Below are 21102 nucleotides of genomic sequence, written 5' to 3' on the forward strand. Positions count from 1 at the left end.
GGGGAGGGCCCAGGCCCTCCCCCCCAAGTGTCCAGATTTAGATAGCATCCCTCATTGTGGGATGGGTACCCAAAATCCATTTGTGTGCCAGGGATAAATACTGATCTACTACCCAAAGCCCCATAGATTGCCTAGGTCTCCTTACTGACACCCACATTCAGGGGGTCTGGATCAGTCCCATGCTGGCCTCTCAGCCATCAGTTTAGGGTCCAAGATCTACCCCTTGTTCAGGGCAGCTGTTTCTCTGGGTTTCACCAGCCCAGTCTTGATCCCTTTGTCCTTCACTCCTCCCTCTCGGCAACTGGGTTCCAGGAGTTCAGTTCAGTGATTAGCTGTGGGTGCCTGCCTTTGCTTCCATCTGTCACTGGATGGAGGTTCTAGAATGGTATATAAGGTAGTCGTCAAAATCATTATTAGTGAGGGACATTTAAGGTAGTCTCCCCACTATTGCTTAGTTTGCCAGTTGGTGTCATCCTTGTAGATCTCTGGAAATCTCACTAGTGCCAGATCTCCCCTCAAACCTAGAATGACTCCCTCTATTATGGTATCTCTCATCCTGCTCTCCTCTATTCTTCCTCCAACTCTGTAGGAGGAAGTCTGATGCCGCCATTAAACATGTGACTTACTAAGTCTATGCCGCCATTAAACATGTGACTTACTAGAGGCGCATACAGATGAGGTAATAAAAGGGCGGTTTACCACACCGCTAACCACACCCACTTTAGGCAGGACTAAAGACGTATACGGCTGGACGTAAAGACGTATACGTACGTAGGCGGAACTACGTCACTAGCCAAGCCCACTTTTGGGCATGGCTAGGGGCGTTACGGGGGGAAGGCATAAAAGACAGCGCACAGGAAGTCTCGCTCTCTTTTCCTGGAGTTCGGCTTCCGGTCCAGTCGCTAGCTGAGATCTGCTGGGCTTCTCGGGGTTTGGTATCTTGTGAGTAATTTTCTACATTAAATACTTAGCTTCACTTTCCGTAATTGTGTGTCGCGTATTGTTACAGCGTCCGTAAAGCCAACACAACTCAACCTTCCTGCTCCCCCATGTCCTACTTTCCCCTCCTCTTTTCTCCCTCTTTCTCCTGGCTCCCTCTCCCCCTCCCCATCATGTTCCCAATCTGCTCAGGAGATCTTGCCTCATTTCACCTTCTCTGGGGTACCATACATATCTCTCTTAGGGTCCTTCCTATTTCCGAGACTCGCTGGCACTCCCCTGATTCATGTCTAAAATCTATACATGAGTGAGTACATAATTACTTAAACAAATTACATACTTTCAATATATAATGGCACAAAAGAGACATTTCCACTCCAAAAGCGAAGAATGGAAACATATCAAGGAAAAAGATTGGACCAAAGGAAGACCAAAACCCTTCAGAGCAAACATTTAATCCTGAAGCACCCAATCAGGCATCCTGGACTCACGATGGATTCTTTTGTTCTCCAGGGAGTTTGTCTGGACTGGTACCTCTGTTATGCATAACACACACAGCCTCTCTCTTACACAGGCTCCATTCCATGTCTGACTCTTTCCTTGACAGGTGTGCCGTGGTCCTGGCATCTCCTACTTCCTGAGGCCTTCATTGCAACTGACTTGGATAAAATCTCAGCTTCATGTAATGCCCTTTCAGGCCCTCCTTGCAGAGGCTCTAACACTGTTACACATTGACTGGCCTCAACAGCTCGCTCTAACTTTGGAGTAAGAGTCCATGATCCCTCAGTCTTGAATCTTTAATGCTAGCAATATCAGTACAATTTAGACTACATTTCCAAGTTCTGTTGCTAGCCCAAATTGTAACCTGGTTATTCTCAGTCAGGCCAGGTGTTGGTAGCACATGCCTTTAATCCCAGCACTCAGGAGGCAGAGGTAGGCGGATCTCTATGAGTTCAAGGCCAGCCTGGTCTACAGAGCAAGTTCCAGGACAGCCTCTAAAACAATACAGAGAAACCCTGTCTCGAAAAAAAACAAAAAACAAAAACAAAACAACAAAAAAAAGCCATTCTCAGCCAGGCTGCTTTCTTCTTTCAAATAAATTTGCATTTTTACATGTTGATGGGTGGGGCCTTGCCTTTAAGGCACTTTTCCTGTTGAAGACAATGAGGGTACTCTTTAACAACTATAAATGCTTTGTCCTCTGAATGTTCTGCTCCTTGTTCACAATTTTAAACTTGCTCACACAGCATTCCTTGCTAAACTTCATGTATTTCATCCTTTTTGCTCTCACTGTCAGTTTGAATAAGAACAGTGAGAAGTAACCATGTCACAGACTGAATGCTACCTTGAAATTTCTTCTACCAATGAAATTAGTATGTTGCTTTTTAATTCAGTTTCACACAAGCTCTCATCCAATGGAAAGGATACTGCCAAGTTTCTTTGCCCAGCTGTAATTACAGCAAGCCCAGTTCTAGACAAAGTCTTTGTTTCCCTCTGAAACCTCACTAGCCCAGTCTTCCACTGTCTGCATTCCACTTACCATTCTGGTCTCCTGAACTCCCACCATAATATCCCATTAAGCTCTTCTCAGAGAATTCTGTGGATTTTCTAGCCCAAAGTTCCAAATCTTTCCACATTCCTTATGATAGTTTGAATGTAATTGGACTCCATAATCTCATAGGGAATGGCACTATTAGGAGGTGTGTCTTTGTTGGGGTGGGCATGACATTTTTGGAGGATATGTGTCACTGTAGGAACAGGTTTTGAGATTTCTTATGCTCAGGACACGGCCCAGTGTTTCAGTGGACTTGCTATTGCCTACAAGATGTAGGACTCTGAGCTACTTCTCCAATACCACACTTGCCTGCAAGCCGCCATGCTCCCCACCATGATGATAATGGACTGAACCTCTGAACTGTAAGTGGGCTACCTCAATTAAATGTTTCCTTTATAAGAGTTTTCATAGTCATGGTGTCTCTTCACAACAGTAGAAACCCAAGATATTCGTCCTGTAAACCAGTTCTAAAGCCTAAGAACTACATGATTAGGTTTATAAAATCAAAAACCCCACCTTTCAGTGCCAATTTTCTGTGTTGATTGGTTTTTATTTTTTGTTACCATAACCAAATAGCTGAGAAGACATATTTAAGTGAAGAAGTCTATTTATTCTGGCTAACAGTTTCAGGGGATCATTCCATGAAGGTATGTCAGCAGGAAGGAAAGGCATGGGGGCGGGAGTAAAGTCTAGTAGGTCACACTGTGTTAGCAATGAGGAAGCAGAAAAAGAACAGTAAATGGGTAAATGGGGCCAGGCTATAAATCTCCAGACCTACCCCCAAAAGGCACACTTCCTCTGGCCATTTTCCCCTCCCCAGAGGCTCCATATCATTCCCAAACAGTATCATCATCTTGGAACTAAATTTTCAAACATATGAGCCTAAAGAGGATATTTTTCATTCAAAGTATATTAATGATAACTTGTTATTTGACAAATATTGAACTGAGCATTTATGATACTGTGAAAAGCACAAAAAGACATTTTCCTTAGACTATTGGAGTTTACAGTCTCAAGAATCAACATGGATACCATACATAAATACACACACACACACACACACACACACACACACACACACGACTTTAATAAATATCTGTGGTGATATCTTGCTTAAATGCCTAAATGCCCAAAGAACCATCACCTGGGCCACTGCTTCAGGGGGCATTGTTTGATCAAACCATAGCCTGTAAAGAATCTACAGGCTTTGAAATAGGTTAATCAAATCTATATATTTTGAAAATGCCTTGACTTCAAATTTTAAGTCAAAAGGTGTTACTTTGGAAAAGAGGTTTTGCTTTTGTTTACACAGGAAATGAGAGGCTGTAGATTCATTCTGGGTTAAGAAAAATAAGGTTTGATCAAGGAAGACCCCCTGAAAAATCTCCAATGAAAATGGATGATCCAAATAATCCAAAGATTCAGAGAAGTTTCTGTTGCAGTTTCTTCTGAGTTCTGCATCCAGAACAGTTTCAAGGCTGCTGGTTGAGATTATCCAGCCCCACAGAATACTCCAGTCAGGACTTAACCATAATCCTAAATTTTCTTTGGGTTACCATAATATTATCAGCACCCCCATTCATCAGGAAGTGGCCTAGAAAACTATACCCATATTCCCCAAAATTGGGTTATAGATGTTTGTCTTTGTTTAGCATGTTGGTTACAAGCTGTTATGGATAATGGTCAAGAAAAAAAGTTAAACAAAGGCAATTAGATTCAAGGTTCTTGTTTTGAAAAGAAAAAAGGGAGAAATGATGTGGGATAATGCTCATGTTCACTGTAAATATTTGTCACTAATATTGGTTTAATAAAATGCTGGTTGGCCAATAGCCAGGCAAGAAGTATGGGCCGGGCTACCAGGTGAGGAGAATTCTGGGAAGAGGAAAGGCAGCGATGCAGTTGCCAGCGAGACTCGGAGGAAGAAAGATGAGAATGCCATACTGATAAAAGGTACCAAGCCACGTGGCTAAACATAGATAAGAATTATAGGTTAATTTTAAGTTGTAAGAGCTTGTTAGTAATAAGTCTGAGCAACAGACCAAGCAGTTTATAATTAATATGAGCCTTTGTGTTTATTTGGGACTGAAAGACTGAAGGACAGGGTGGAACAGAAACTTCCATCTACAAATATCTGTGTGTATGTAAGCAGTATTTTTTTTTGTTTTTCCAGACAGGGTTTCTCTGTGGCTTTGGAGATTGTCCTGGAACTAGCTCTTGTAGAGCAGGGTGGTCTTGAACTCACAGAGATCCACCTGCCTCTGCCTCCCAAGTGCTCAGATTAAAGGCGTGCGGCACCACTGCCTGGCTTTGATGTAGTCTTACAGGTGAGAATATATTCCAAAAGCAGAATCACAAATTCAGTGCTCAAATATTTTTAACCTCTATTATCTAGACTATAATAGATAATTGTTTTCAAAGTTAATATATTCATTAATAATTGAATATAAAGTAAAGAAGCTGGTATAGACAAAACTGGCTATCTACATTATTTGGGAGGCTTGATGAAAAATGAAAAATAAAAGAAATCTGCTCAGAAACATTAAGCACTTAAGACACTGGCAGCATGACCTACGAAGCTCAGAGCCCTGTAAAATTACACATATAACAAACCTATGAAACTTTCATGTCTTCCACATTTATTGGATATATAAGTTTTATATGGTTATTTAATTTATCTTGGGTTCATTACAGCTATTAGCAGAAAGAAAAGACTTTTAGTTTCTTCCCATAAGTACCACCTATTGCTTTCTATGGAGAAGCAAGATAACTCATTTGAAGAGTTATTTATAAAACCATTAAAATTCTGACAGTGATTCAACATTGCTGTTAAAAACTCATACACACTATTTTACCATCAACCATATTGACTTTTTTAGTTCGATACACCTCCTTAATTTTGCCTAAGAGAGAAAATCACCAATTTAGTGTTCCAAGTTTACTATTTTCCCATGTATGCCACTTAAATCTGAAATTCCCAACTGAGATCTCTATGTCTAGTAAGTAATTTTCCCACAGAAAAATGTCTCCTTGCACAAATTAGATATTTTCTTTTTCCTATCCCTGAAAAATTATCTATTCAGAATCAACTTCCACATATGGTATAGCATCTGGGTCTGATCCAGTAAAGGAGGCAAAATGTCATGTTAAAAGTGAATTAACCCCTCCATTTCACCAGTCCTGTGCTTGCTACAGTGAAAAGCTAACTGTATAAACTAGGGAAGATAGTCTATGGACAGAGTTCTAGGAGTTAAATAGCATGGGTGTTAAAAAGGATATCTTTATTTTCATCAACCTCTGACCTGAACAATTAGGAAAGCACGCAATGAAACCACCAGAGTACTAGAAATATCTATGGCTTGATCACTGATAATCTTTTTATTTATTTATTTATTTATTTTTAATTTTATTTTCCAGTTTAAATTTAGATAAGAATCAAGGTTGCTTCACAAGTCAGTTCCAGGTCCCTCTCCCATTCCCTCCCTTCCTCCCGTGCCCTCCCCCCCCCCGTTATCCCCTCATTTCTCCAGGGAGGGTGAGGCCCTCCATGGGGGTGTCCATAGTGTGTCATTTCATATAGGGCAGGGCCTAGACCCTTTCCCAAGCATCCTTTCATATCATTTCCATTTCATATCATATTATCTATTGCATATTTCTTGAAATATCATATCTTCTTAACATCAAAATTTTAATGGTGTTGCAATCACTATTGTATCGCCAGAGAATAAAGCAGAAAGATGTCCAAAGATGTTCAAGGTCTCCCTGGGTTATGTTTTGAGTTCAAGGTCAGTCAACTTAGTAAGACTATCTCAAAATGAAGAGTAAGAAGAAGGCTGGGAATATAGCATAGGAGCAGAGCACTTACCTAGTATAGTTCAATTTTAACAGCAACCATATATTATAACACAAAAATGATTTTTACATTGAGATAAATATATTTCCATATAACTCACTTCTTATATAATTGAATTATCTCATCTTATGAACTCAAAAATATGATGCCAAGATAAGGCCCATATGTTTCATCAGACTTACAAGATAGTCCATGGTACATAAAAGGTGAAGAAATATCACCAAAGGAAGTTACAGAGCTCATATAACAGAGAAATAGAGGAAACTATATTGTAGTCTCACAAGGAAAACTGAAACCATTCTAGTACAAGAAGACCCAATTCCAATTCAACAACAGTATTTAAAATGTTAGAAAATTGTCATGATTTTTAAAAGATTTCATATTTATTTTAAAATGAAAGCAAATACATTAAAAAAGCAATTTATGTGGGACTGTTTTTTATTTTTAATAGCATATGACCATAGTATTCTATCAAGAAAGGTATACCACAAATACATTATTATATCAACTAGGACGTTATTTGATTGGTACCTGAGATGACAGTAGATTACAATCAATGAACAGTCCTTTTCCAGTTCGGTAACGTTGTATGAGGCCAGCCATAATGGCTCCATAGGCAAACAGCCCAGTGGCAAGGTCAGTCATGGCCACTCCTGGGCGAACAGGATCTCCATCCTGATTTGAGGGTTTAATGGGAAAAACAGAAATTAAATTAAATCATCTTACATTTCTCAGACATTCTGTGTCTAAATAAAGAATTATATTTGAAACATGCATATCCACACATGAGCATGCACATACACATGAACAAATTTAAAATATTAGTATTTAGAATACCAGCTAATAGGAATGTATTTATAGTAAACGTATATTTCCCACTGTATTTCTTAAGAGGCATACAAGTCAACCTAAACCAAGTTAAATGAAATAAGAATGTTTTATAAGCACATCTGAAGTTCCTTTTATATATTTTATATAAAAATTAATAAATGAATTGCTGAATTTGAATTTAAATATGTTAATCTGCCATAAAAGAGTTGAAATATTATTTTTTCTTCTGTTGGATGAAATGCTGTTTTAGAATAAAAACAGCAGAAGGAGGAGGAGGGAGAGAAGGAGGCAAAAAAAGCCTTGTTTAATTTCCTTCTAATCATGTAATATTTGGAAAATATCCTAATGGTATATGCTTTTTAAAAAGATATGTAATGAAACATAATTGTGAAAATATCATAATGAAATCTATCACTTTGTTCATTGACTTTGGAAGTTATTTAAATTTTAATTTAAAAAAGACTAAACAAGCTTATTAATATTACATGTATTTCTGCAGATATTTATAAAAAGCTAAACATAGTAATATCATGTGATGAACCTTAGTGACAACCAAAGACTTATGATCACTAAAAATGGGTACAAAATATTTTAATGTTGAAAATCAGTTTAATCATTAAAATTTCACTGCAACTAGTGCTAAGAGCTTAATCAAACATCAAAAAGTTTTTCCTACACCACTTTGGTACATCTTCTTCAGGTATGGAGACCTAACTTAAGCAGTCACGAATGCCATTCACACCTGCCACACATTCTTGCATACATTCCTACCCAGGGAGTCTATATACCCTGCTTCCAACTCAAATCTAATCACTCTGGCCAAACCATTCATGCGCACTAAGCACATCTGGTCCCTTCTCTAGAAAGACACAAGAATGGTACTGCCAACTACACACTCTCTCCATCTAAGGATTGCCCCTCTTCAGACCCACACCAGCAACTCTACCCCCCACTTAAACCTGCCTAAGAAACATTTCTGCTGTGCTTGCTTACCTACTCCTCTTTCCCTACATCCACATCAAGTAGGAAAGTTCAACTCACACTAGCAACTCTATCCACTCCTGAAAGCACCCTTGTCCCCCCAATCCATATTCTGCCACCAACCAACCCATCCACCCCCTACCAACTCCATCATCACATTTCACACACTTGGCCCCGTCTGTAGACAGACACTAAACTTATGCTACCAATAATAGCCATCCATACAATCTGAGGACCTTCCTCTCCAAAGAGACATACTAGACCCACACCAGTAATAGTACCCACAGACTGAGGAAAAGTCCAAAGCATCTTGACCAATGTCCTGAACATTAAATGTAAAAATCTCTACAGAAAAAAAAAACTCTCCAGAAAATTTGCTTCTGAGCTTACAAAATGTACTTAGCTTAAGCAGAGCCAAGACTATTTCTGTTACTCCATTTCAACATTTAAACTGAATTGCCCAAAGACCCAACCCTAAGCTCCATACAAATGGCTGGCCACCTGACAAGTAGGAATAATAGGAAACAGAGCTAAAAACACTCACTCAGCAATATAGAGGTAAGGTTTCCAGACAAGAAATGTTCTAACAACCTTACTCCAGATGCCTAAGTCCCATAGGAAATATACAAACATGAATACACCAAATTATAAGTCTCTATCAAAAATTAGTTCTTCTATAGTAATATCCCTAAGAAAAGGGACTTAGATAATGTACAAGACAATGGTATCAAAATAAAAATAATAATTATTATTAAAGAACTTAAAGAGGATACAAATAAATGCCATATTGAAGATTAGGAAAACACAAGCAGTTGAATGAAATAAAAAAATTAAGATAGGAAAACAGAACATAATAAAGAGAAAGTCAAAATGAAATAAAACTTGAAATAAAAAATTCAAGAATTCAAATGAAAAATTGAAGAATTCACACAATAAATCAGAGAAAAGCTTTACCAATTGATATTGCCAAGTGGAAGAATGTCAAGTCTTTAAGACAATGTAGAAGAAATTGTTCACACAAAGTGGAGGAACATGTTCACCTCTAGGACAAACCTATGAATAATAGGTTTAAAAAGAAGAGACCCAGCCAAAGGCACAGAAAATATTTTAACAAACCAACATAAGACAACTTCCCTAATATATGACAGGAGATGTTTATCAAGATCCAAGAGACATAGAGAAAAACAAAGAGAGGGAAGCAGAAAAGAAACTACATATAGCACATAATGGTCAAAACATTAAGTATACATAGCAAAAAAAAAAAGGATATTGGAAGCAGCAAGAGAAAAAGATGAACTTACACACAAAGGAGGCCCATCAGAATTACAGCATATTTTGCAGTGGAGATCATGAAATCCAGAAGGGTTTGGTACCAATGTTCTATGACTTATGAGATATAATTATAGACCACTATATCCAACACAGATATGTCATAATTTAAGGAGAAAGCTAATTTTTTCAAGACAAAAATATATTTAAGGAAATTAGTGCCACTAAGCCAACTCTACAGAAGAAACAGGAAGAAATACTTAATTCTGAACAGAAGGTTAAACACACCCAAGAAAGTACAAGGAACACGTAAACAATTTCAGAACACTGAATCAAAAGATATCTAATAGAAGATCACAACAGCAACAAAATGACAGAAATTAATACACATTTTTCAAAAATAACTTCATTTTTATGTACTCAACTCCCCATAGATTAACAGATTGGATCAGAAAACAACATCTATCTTGTTGCTGCCTTCAGGACACACCCCTCATGACCAATGATACACTACAGGATAAATGTATATAAAAAGATATTATAAGCAAATCAACCAAGAAGTTAGTACATGTAGTATTCTAATAATTGACAAAATAGACTTCAAACCAAAACAAATTAGATTAGAGGAACACTTTATCCAATCATTGATGAAAATGTTCAAGAGTAGGATATAACAATCCTAAGCATATATGCACAAAAAATAGCTTCCAAATTGCATAAAAGCAACACTATTAGACCTAAAACTGCAGATAAACCCCAAAAGAATGACAGAGGGTATTTTCAAGACCAAATTTTAACCAAAAAAAGGTTATCTGAAAAAGAACTAAACAGACCAAATAAAGACTCTGTAACTAAATGGCATCAAAAAATTAAATGGACCTAATACATATATACAGAACATTTCACCCAAACACTAAAGAATACAAATTCTTCTCAGCAGCCTGTGGGAGTTCCCATCAAATAAGACACAAAACAAATCTCAACAAATGCAGCAAAATCAAAATCACATGCTCTATTCTATCTGAACACCAAACAAGACAGAAAGTGCACTAATTCATGGACGTTAAACAACACAATAGTGAGCGCAAACTGGGACAAGCAAGAAGGGTATTAGCCCTTTTTTAGAATTGAATGAAGATAAAAGCACACAGTGAAAGCAGTCATAAGAGGCAAGTTTATAGCACGATTTCTACATTAAAAGATTTGAGAGATCTGAAATAAATAAAGTACCTGAAGGTCATAGAAAAATAATAACAATCAATAACCTAAAAAAGTAGATAGGCAGAGATAATAACAGTCAGGGTTGAAATTTATGAACTAGAAATGAAAAAATACAAAAGATCAATGAAATAAGATGTTAGTACTTGGAACATAGTAACAAGATTGACAAATATTCAGCCAAAATAACCAAAAGATAGGATACAAATTAATAACACTGGAGAAGAAAAGAAAGATATTTTAACAGACTCCAAGAAAATTCAGAAAATCATTAGAGCATACTTTGAAGTTTTTATATTCTACCAAACTAGATAATCTAAAAGAAAGAGTTAAATCAGAAGCATTAATTAAAAATATCCTAACTACCTGGGTGTTGGTGGCGCATACCTTTAATCCCAGCACTCGAGAGGCAGAGGCAGGTGGATCTCTGTGAGTTTGAGGCCAGCTAGAGTGAGTTTCAGGACAACCTCCAAAGCCACAGAGAAACCGTCTCGAAAAAACAAAAACAAAAAATAAAAAAAAAAACATAACTAAACAAAGCCCAGAGCCAGATGGATCCAGTGAAGAATTCTATATAACATTAGAGAACACCAAAATTTATGAAACTATTCAACAAAAAGAAGACAGAACATTTCTAAATCCTTTTTTTTCTTTTATCATTTTTATTTTAATTTTAAATAGCTTGTTTTACATGTCAATCCCAGTTCCCTCTCCCTCCCCTCCTCCCGCACTCCCCTTCCCCCCCAGCCTCCCACCCTATTGCCAAATCCTTCCACATAGGGGATATCTAGAGTCTGTCATTTCACTCCGGGTAGGGTCCAGGCATTCCCCAAAGAGTCCAGGCTGAGAGAGCATCCCTCTTTGTGCTATGGGCACACAATGACTGTTTGTATTCCAGGGATAGACACTGATCCACTGTTCAGGGCCCCATAGGTTGCCCAGGCCTTCTCGCTGACACTCACATTTGGGGGGGGTCCAAATCAGTCCCATGCTGGCCTCCCTGCTGTCGGTCTGGGGTCCAAGAGCTCTCCCCTGTTCAGATCAGGTGTCTCTGCTGGTTTTGCCAGCCCATTCTTTGCCAATTTGCTCATCACTCCTCTCTCTGTCACTGGGTTCCTTGGGTTCAGTTCAGTGCTTGTGTGTTTGCCTCTGCTTCCATTAATCACTGGATGAAGGCTCCCGGATGGTTATAGACATCAAGTTCATTATTAGGAATGGGCATTCAAGGTGGTCTCTCCACTATTGCTTAGCTTGCCAATTGGTGTTATCCCTTTAGATCACTTGAGGTCACTCTGGTGCCTGATCTGTCTTCTAACCTATGATTCCCTCTTACCCCTATCTACCCCCACCCACTCAACTTCCTATTCCCCCATGACCTACTCTCTCTTCCTTTTGTGTAGTTGTAATTACCATAATATTAAAATAATACAAGGACTCATTAAAAAATTATAATGTCACCAATGAATACAGAAGCAAAAGTTCTCAACACTTAAAAACCAAACTAAAGAATATAAAAAAGATTATCTAGCATGATCCAGTGGACTTCACCCAAGAGATTGAGAGATGGTTCAACATATATAAAACTTAAACCACATAAATCAACTAAATGGAAGAAACCACAAGATCACCTCATTTCATTCAGAAAAGGACTTTGACAAAATCCAACTGATTCATGATATAAGGCCTAGAAAGAAGAAGGATAGAGGAGACATATCTCAACACAACACAGGAAGCCCATAGCCAACATCACCCTAAACAGAGAAGAACTCAAGGCATTTCATAAAACAAAAAAAAAAAAAACAGGAACAAGAAAAGAAAATGCACTCTACCCACTCTTGTTTGGTCTGTTACTTAGCTACAGCAAGAAGACAAGTAAAATTTTGAAAAGGAGATATAAATAGAAAACAAAGAATCAATGTATCTTTATTTGAAGATAATATGATTCTATACATAAAATACCTTAACTACTACAACAGAAAACTCCTAAAGCTGATATACTCAACAGACTAGCAGGATTAAAAACTAATATGCAAAAATCAGTGCCTTCCTATATACAATGACAAACAGTGAGAAAGAAATCAAGGAAACTATACCATTCACAATCAATTCAAAATTATCTTGGAATAGAAATAACCAATCAAGTAAAAGACTTGTTTGATGAAAAGTTCAAGATACTGGAAAAAGATACCAGAAAATAGAAAGACCTCCCATACTCCTGGACAGACACGATTAATACAGTGACCGTGGCCATACTACCAAAAGGAGTCTACTCCCATCAAAATTCAGTGCAGTTCTTCACAAAAACTGAAAAGAATTGAATTTCATGTAGAAATATTGAAGACTCAGGATAGTGAAAGCAATTCCAAACAAAAATAATAATGCAGAAGGTATCACCACACTTAATTTCAAACCATACTTAGAGCCATAGCATGACTCTAAACATAGCATGGTACAGGCACAATGACGATCCTATCTATCCAAGAGCATGTCACAGAGGGTTGATCTCCAAAATTTACAAAGAACTCAAGAAGCAAGTCTCCAAAGCACCAAAGGATCCAATAAAAAGTGGTCTACAGAACTAAATAGAGAATTCTCAGAAGAGGAGTCTAAAATGGTTGACAGACACTTAAGACAGTGATCAACATCCCTAGCCATCCAGGAAATGCAAATCAAAACAACTTTGAGATAACATCTCATTCCTGTCAGAATGGCTAAAATCAAAAACTCCAACAACAGTTTATGCTGGAGAGGATGTGGAGAAATGGGAACACTCCTCTACTGCTGGTGGGAGTGCTGACTTGTACAGCCACTATGGAAATCAGTATGGAGACTCCTCAGGAAAATGGGAATCAGTCTACCACAAGACCCAGCAGCTCCACTCTTAGGCATATACCCAAAAGATACACATTCACACAAGGACAACTGTTCGTTCCACTATGTCTATAGCAGCGCTATTTGTAATAGTCAGAACCTGGAAGCAACCTAGATGCCCCTCAACTGAAGAGTGGATAGAGAAAATGTGGTACATTTACACAATGTGTACTACTCAGCAGAAAAAAAACCAAAAACAAAAAACAATGGAATCTTGACATTTGCAGGCAAATGTTTGGAACTAGAAGAAACCATCCTGAGTGAGGTAACCCAGTCACAAAAAGGCAAACATGGTATGTATTCACTCATACATGGATTTTAGACATGGATCAGGGGATTGCCAGCCTACAATCCCACTGCCAGAGAGCCTCGGAAACAGGAAGGACCCTAAGAGAGATGGAGCATGGTACCCCAGAGAAGGTGAAATGAGGCAAGATCTCCTTAGCAGTTTGGGAGCATGGTGGAGGGAGAGGGAGACAGGAAAAAGAGAGGGAGAGAAGAGGAGGGGAGAGGAGGACATGGGGGAGCAGGAAAGTTGAGTTGGGGAAAGAATAGAGGAGAGCAGGATGAGAGATACCATAATAGAAGGAGTCATTCTAGGTTTGAGGAGAGATCTGGCACTAGTGAGATTTCCAGAGATCTATAAGGATGACACCAACTGGAAAACTAAGCAATAGTTGAGAGACTACCTTAAATGCCCCTCCCTAATAATGATTTTGACGACTATCTTATATACCATTCTAGAACCTCCATCCAGTGACAGATGGAAGCAGAGGCAGACACCCACAGATAAACTCTGAACTGAACTCCTGGAACCCAGTGACAGAGAGGGAACAGTGATGAGCAAAGGGATCAAAACTGAGCTGGTGAAACCCAGAGAAACAGCTGACCTGAACAAGGGGGAGATCTTGGACTCCAAACTGATGGCTGAGAGGCCAGCATGGGACTAATCCAGACCTCCTGAATGTGGGTGTCAGTGAGGTAGGCAATCTATGGGGCTTTGGGCAGTAGATCAGTATTTATCCCTGTCACACAAATGGACTTTAGGCACTCATCCCACAATGAGGGATGCTCTCTCAATCTGGACACTTGGGGGAAGGCCTCCCCTGAACGAAATGACAGACACTAGAGATCCCCCATGGAGGGCCTTACCCTCCCAGGGGAAATGAGTGGGGATTGGGTGGGGCCTGGGTGGTTTGTGGGGGGAGCGGGTTTGGAGGGGAGGGAAAGAGAGCTGGGACTGACATGGGAAGCAAGCTTGTTTCTAATTTAATATATAATAAAAAATATAAAGAGGCCACTCTTCCTCAGTTTATCCTAGCAGTGCAGTGATCTGCCTAGAGTTTACTAAAAAAAGTAACTCAGGGAAGGGATACTGGCTGTAAAAGGCCTTTAAGCCTACCAAACCCATTTGTTTTGAAATGGATGCCTTTTAGTTTTATCTACTAGGCTTTCCCACTATGCTTTTGTTTTATGTTAACAATGTTCATGTCATTTTCCCCAAATGTCTTTGCTCTGATCTAACTAAACACATTTGGACATCTATATTCTTTTAGAACCCTGAAACACACCATCAATTGAGAGGGACTATAGTATCAAGTAATTTAGACTGTAAAACATATGGGAAGTCAGACACAACTATTTCAGTCACTTTAAGTAAAATTTTTCAAATGCATGGCTACTTAAAATATTCTAGATGAGAACAACAGCATCTCCTATGCATATTTACTAAATACAGGCTCTCTGGCAAAAAAAATGGCTATCTATCATCTACTCGGCCATTCTCTTTTGAGGTAGAAACATTTGTAAAGTCACACATAGGTGGCTATGCTTGAATAATATGAAAAGATATGAAAAAAGTGTTCATCAAATGATATTAATAAAAAGCTTGCTCTTTTTCATGAGATTGAGTTGACATTTAAGCTTTGGTTCATTTACAATAACCAACCACACTTACATTGTATTTTAATAAGTCATTCACTTTCCTGTTTCTTTCCAAAATTCATTCAAGTTTAATTTAATGAAGAACAATTTATTTCTAGCATATGCTAAGAGAAATAAATAATAATATTATAGGAACACCTACCTCGGTTCCTGTAATGTGCATCAGACCAGACATAGCAGAGGCAATAGAATCATAACCTGCCCTCTGAGACATGGGCCCTGTCTGGCCATATCCTGCAACAAGAACAGACATTCAATGTTACATGGGGTGTGAAAGTGTGCTAAAACAATTCACCTCCAGAAATTGTGCAGCATTATTTCTTTTTCTTTTCTTTTTTTTCAGATGTTTTATTTAAATTAGAAACAAGCTTCTTTTACATGTCAATCCCAGTTCTCTCTCCCTCCCTTCCTCCCCTACCCCCTATCCCATCCCTTTTCTGCTCCCCAGGGAGGGTGAGGTCTTCCATGGGGGATATTCAAAGTCTATCATATCATTTGGAGCAGGGCCTAGGCCCTCCCACCATGTGTCTAGGCTGGGAGAGTATCCCTCTAAGTGGAGTGGGCTCCCAAAGTCCACTGCCAGAGGCCCCATAGATTGCCCAGGCCTACTGACACCCATGGTCAGGGGGTCTGGGTTGGTCCTATGCTGGTTTCCCAGCTGTCAGTCTGTGGTCCATGAGCTTCCCCTAATTCAAGTCAGCTGTTTCTGTGGTTTCTCCAGCCTGGTCTTGACCCCTTTGCTCATTCCTCCCCTCTCTGCAACTGGATTCCAGAGTTCAGCTCAGTGTTTAGCTGTGGGTCTCTCCTTCCGCTTCCATCAGCTACTGAATGAAGACTGATTTTCTGGGTTCTTCCAAAGGGCTTGGATCACTTCTCCAACTCCAGTCTCTGCAGTACACACGACGTCTAAGTTCGGGCAGGCTCCACTCCACCACTGCTGCTCTTCTCAGTGGTCACCCCATGGTACTGGCATCTCCAAAATGCTGGGGTCTTCTGCAGCAACTCAGATGCACTTTCACCAATTGTTTCTCACCAGGCGCTCTCTGTGCTGTGGAGCCTTAACTTCTCACATGATCCATTCAATTCTGGGTCTTCAACTGCCACTGGGACTGTGGCAATAGTCTGTCTTGGGCTCTCACAGTGCCCAGCCTCAGCTGCTTTCCATAACCCTTTCACATCTTCAAAGCCAATACCACCTGGGTGACTCTCACACTACCAAGTTCAGCTGCGGGGGTGAGGTACACTCTTGGCCGCCCCTCAAATACGGCTTCTCTTTGCTCTCAGGAAACACTTGCCAGAAGATTTCATCTCAGTAATGCTGGTCTCTTGTAATCACCACTAATGTCTTAGCGACAGCCGACCAGCATCAAGTATGCCAGAAAATCAAAGGTTTCACTTTAGTAGTTCTGTCTTGTTAATCACAACTGATTCTTCAGCCCCAGTTAACCAGAACCACAGAATCTTATTAGATCTGTATGATCCCTTGATAGAAACAGTAAAAATTAACTAGTGTATTATATTATGGAAAACAAAAACCTGTTGAATTGTTTGCTACATCCTACCTTCAGGAGTGTTTTGTTTGGCCTTTAGAACACTTTGAAATGATTTTATTTAGTTGTCAACAATTTTAAAAATAAATTAAAAAAAGATAGCACACAAGACACAATTTCTAGCCAGGTGACAGTGCACAGAATGAAGCACAGTGCATTCCCCTAGACTACATTTACATATTTTTCAACTAAGCAAATAAGTTATAGGTGACAAATGTTAAAACGTACACTTTTTAAGAATGGTGGTGCAGTGCAAACGTATAACGCTAATGCTCAGGAGGCTGAGGAAGGAAGACCCAGAGTTTGAGGTTAGCCTGAACTACATTGCTAGAGCCTGTCTGAAAAGAAACTTTCATGACCAAACAGTGTTATTTTAAGTACAACACTTTTTTTCTTTCTGACTTTTTTGTTCAGAAATGCAAACAAAAATCAAGAAAACATGAGTAATCGGTTTTTTCCTACTTTTTCTGTCTTGGTTCTTACAGTTTAATACTAAAGGTTATATCAGGAGCTGTAGGATTCTATCTCCAAATCCCATTTATTACCCAGAGAATGAACAAATGAAGAGCTTTTCTGACATCTCTATGTACATAATCTGCTTTGTAAGTATCTAGAAAGGGCCTCCTGGGCACTTGCTTCACCAGACACTGGGAGAGTACCCCCTGTTTCATTCCTTCCTTCCCTCCCTCCAGGACTTGACTTTAATGTTTCCTTAGCAAAGCAACAACAACAAAAAAAACCCTTAATGGCCCTTTGTAGAAAGCAGCCTCCATCACACTTTTAATTCCCTCTATGCAATTTGTGTTCAAAGCTCTTAACCTCTAAGATGTGTAATATACTTGTTTATTGATTACAGTTGTTTCTTTCATGCTACGATGTAACCTCTGGGAATGTTTTCTGTTTGATTGACTGCTGTATCCTCAGCGTCTACTATCATATTGATGACACTTAATGAAGAAATAAATACTTGTTCCTCAAAAGTAATTAGTTTTTCAAGATCAATCTATAAACCATATGAAGAAGCAAAAGAAGTTAGTGTTTACATGATCTAACCATCAGTTAATCTATCTAGACATATTTGCTACCATAAATGGTCTCTGCTAGAAATGAAAATTATATAAAAATCCTCACATGAAACATGAAATAATATTAAGATATTCAAATAGTTAAAGATTAAAAGATGTCTCTTTACTTGTTTGTGTTTCTGGGACTTAAGACAGGAACTTACTCTATAGCCCTGGAAGCCATGAACTCTCAGTTTCCTGCCTCAACATTCCCTTAAGTGCTGGGACTACAGGTGTGTACCAACAGGCTTGGCTGATAGCCCTTATCACAGATGACATAAAATGTGCCGTATGTCTCTTTACATTTTACTATGTAAATTTTCTAACAAAAATACAACAAACTTTGTAATAAGCCTATCATCTAATTTCAATCATCACTTATTTATAAACAATCTTCATTCCAGTTACAACTAATGTATGAAAAAATACAAAAAAAAAACTTGAATGTCCTAGATCAGGTAAAAGAAAAAAAAAGATATTTTCTCTTAATTTCAAAAACAAAGCTTATAATTTCTAAACTATTACTCTTTGGAGAGTTAAAAAAAGGGTGGGGTGGGGAGACTATGATGAGATCATAGTAATACAAGAAACAAAGTACAAGTCAGCAGTCTGGAAAGTTCCTCCAAGCATGAGTGAATGGATTTCAGAGCAGCTAGTGTGCATCTGTACGTGGTACACTAGAGTTTCAGTATTCCCTGCAATGTCATTTCCAGCATAGAATAGCATCCTGGAGTAGAGCAAAGGTGCTGGAACACAGAAGAAACACTCTGCCTGCGAAACCACCTGTGAACTCAACGGGGGTCACAAGGAGGATGAGTTTTCAATGAGCTCAACATTAGGAAAATAAATATGTTCTTCTAGCCAGAAGTCCAAATCCTCAGATGAGAGTAACTATCAGCACAACTCAAAATGGAATCTTCTAGATGATCTTGCAGACACATAGGCCCAGAAGAAATATCAAACCACTTATACAATAAAAGCACACCACAGTGTTTGCCTTGTGATGTAAATTATTTTTGGTCAACTCATGAGTGAAGCACAGATACCCTAATTACTTTAAATTGTCATTTCCAAGTGTTTCTGCTAAAGAAATACATAAATAGTTGCATTGGAGACAGTAGTCACAATGAAAAACAGAGTAAGCTTAAGAGTGGAAAAAATCTGCATTCAAATTCTGGTTTTGTCAACCACTAAATCATCAACAATTCAATTAATTTCCCTGAGCCTCAATGATAATACTAACATTTATCTCACACCATCAACTTGACTGCACAGCATAAGCAGAGTGAATTTCACATTGAACATTAAATATTAATCAATAAATATATATTAACTCACCAATAATACATTATCTTACATTCTTCCATACAATATTTAGAATAGCATAAGAAAAGTTACTTTGAGGTAAGTCAAAGTAATGAGAATAGAAATCCTAAATATTTAAATTAAGTTGTCTGACATCCACAAAAAGAATGGAAAATATTTCTAAAGTTGGAACTTAACACTTGCTCTTTGGACAAAAGAATGTGGTAATAATAACATTATATAATAAATCTGGGTATGTGGGTACACATCTTTAATCACAGCAATTGGGAGACAGAGGTAGACCAATCCCTGTGAGCTTGAGGCTAGCCTGGTTACAAGCGAGTTCCCAAACAGCCAAGCTACATAAAGACCCTGTCTCAAAAACAAAAAAAAATAGTAATTATGTTTGTGTATATACATGTATGTGTGTGATCCAAAAATTATTCTTTCACCTAATACTTAACTATTTAAATACTATCAATAATGTCAAAAGTTTTGACAACAGTGTTGACAATTAGATTTCTCTGCTGGTAATATGAAAACTGTAATTATCTACTGATCTGAATATGAAACCCAAACAGTTGTTTTTATTTATCTTACAATATCAAACTTATGATCCAAAATTAACAGGAAAAAATCTATCAATTCTTTTTCTGTTGAAATTAAGGAGGTAAGGAAAATGAAGGCAGTTATAGAAAACTACAGTCCTCTCTCTCTCTCTCTCTCTCTCTCTCTCTCTCTCTCTCTCTCTCTCTCTCTCTCTCTCTCTCCCTCTCTCTCTCCCTGACTTACTCTCACTGTGAGGAACAAGCTCGCCATCTCGTGGCTTCTATGAACACTGACTATAACGTAAACCTTGAATGCTGAGAATGTGAGTAAAAGTTTGGTCCTAGTTTCATTTACTTTTCTTCCTAATAGTGCCTTGCTCCATGTCTTTCTTCCTCTCCTTCACCATCTTAGGAAGCAGCACATATATGGGCACTCATGCTCTCTGTAACTCTGTGACACCTCACAGTGTCAATACCCTCTCTACCAATCTTACCCTTTGGGGAGTCAAATCCCTTTGACAAACTGATGAGAGGCTCTGCACATACCCCCAGAAGAATGTAACTGAATAAATGCTGCCATTCCTGCACCGTGTTGGTGCAGCATCTAAATGGCATTCAGTGCTTCCACACACCTGCTCCAAAGCCAGCTCTTCTGCTAGAGATCAGCCTAAGGGCAGCTTGATGCTTCTGAGTAATCAAACGCTTCAGATTGGGGCTCTAGTCTGATGATAATAAAGAAAAGAGAACAAAATGAAGCGTCACTCACTTAGGTGTTTTCAGTCCCCTGCCTTATTCTTGCTTTGTGAGGTCACAGTGATCCTCATAAAATGCAGGGAGAACACACTGCAAGCAAAGGCTGTGCATGCCTGTGAGCCAGCATCTGGAGGCTGAGGCAGTAGGGAAAGCAAGGCATTGTCTACCTCTGTGTCTAAAAGGGTAATGACACTGCCATGAATTAGTAAATTATGTCATCTATTTCACACAAAAATCCTAGAAGTTAGCGTCATTTCCATTTTTATTAAAATAAAATCAAGTCACTTGCTTATAATCAAGTGCATAGGAAGTATTATAGCAGAGCTGATATCTGGACTCAAATGTATGTTCTTAAATATAAAGATGTTTATGTGTACTTGTGTTTGCACTGAATGCATCCAAAAGTCTGAAATACTAGAAGCTG

General features: G+C 38.6%; 1 protein-coding gene across 2 annotated transcripts in view; it reads right to left on the minus strand.

Annotated features, from left to right (window-relative positions):
* Sugct (succinyl-CoA:glutarate-CoA transferase) overlaps window positions 1-21102 on the minus strand; it is a 683098-nt gene that overhangs the window by 576929 nt on the left and 85067 nt on the right. For both annotated transcript variants that reach the window (XM_005071802.4, XM_013114681.3), the window contains exons 7-8: window positions 15601-15692; window positions 6876-7019 (exon numbers count right to left, since the gene is read on the minus strand). In XM_005071802.4, the coding sequence (XP_005071859.1) occupies window positions 6876-7019; window positions 15601-15692 (236 nt within the window). The remainder of the gene's footprint in view (window positions 1-6875; window positions 7020-15600; window positions 15693-21102) is intronic.

The sequence above is a fragment of the Mesocricetus auratus genome, unplaced genomic scaffold (assembly GCF_017639785.1).
Source record: "Mesocricetus auratus isolate SY011 unplaced genomic scaffold, BCM_Maur_2.0 Super-Scaffold_100013, whole genome shotgun sequence".
Classification (NCBI taxonomy): domain Eukaryota; kingdom Metazoa; phylum Chordata; class Mammalia; order Rodentia; family Cricetidae; genus Mesocricetus; species Mesocricetus auratus.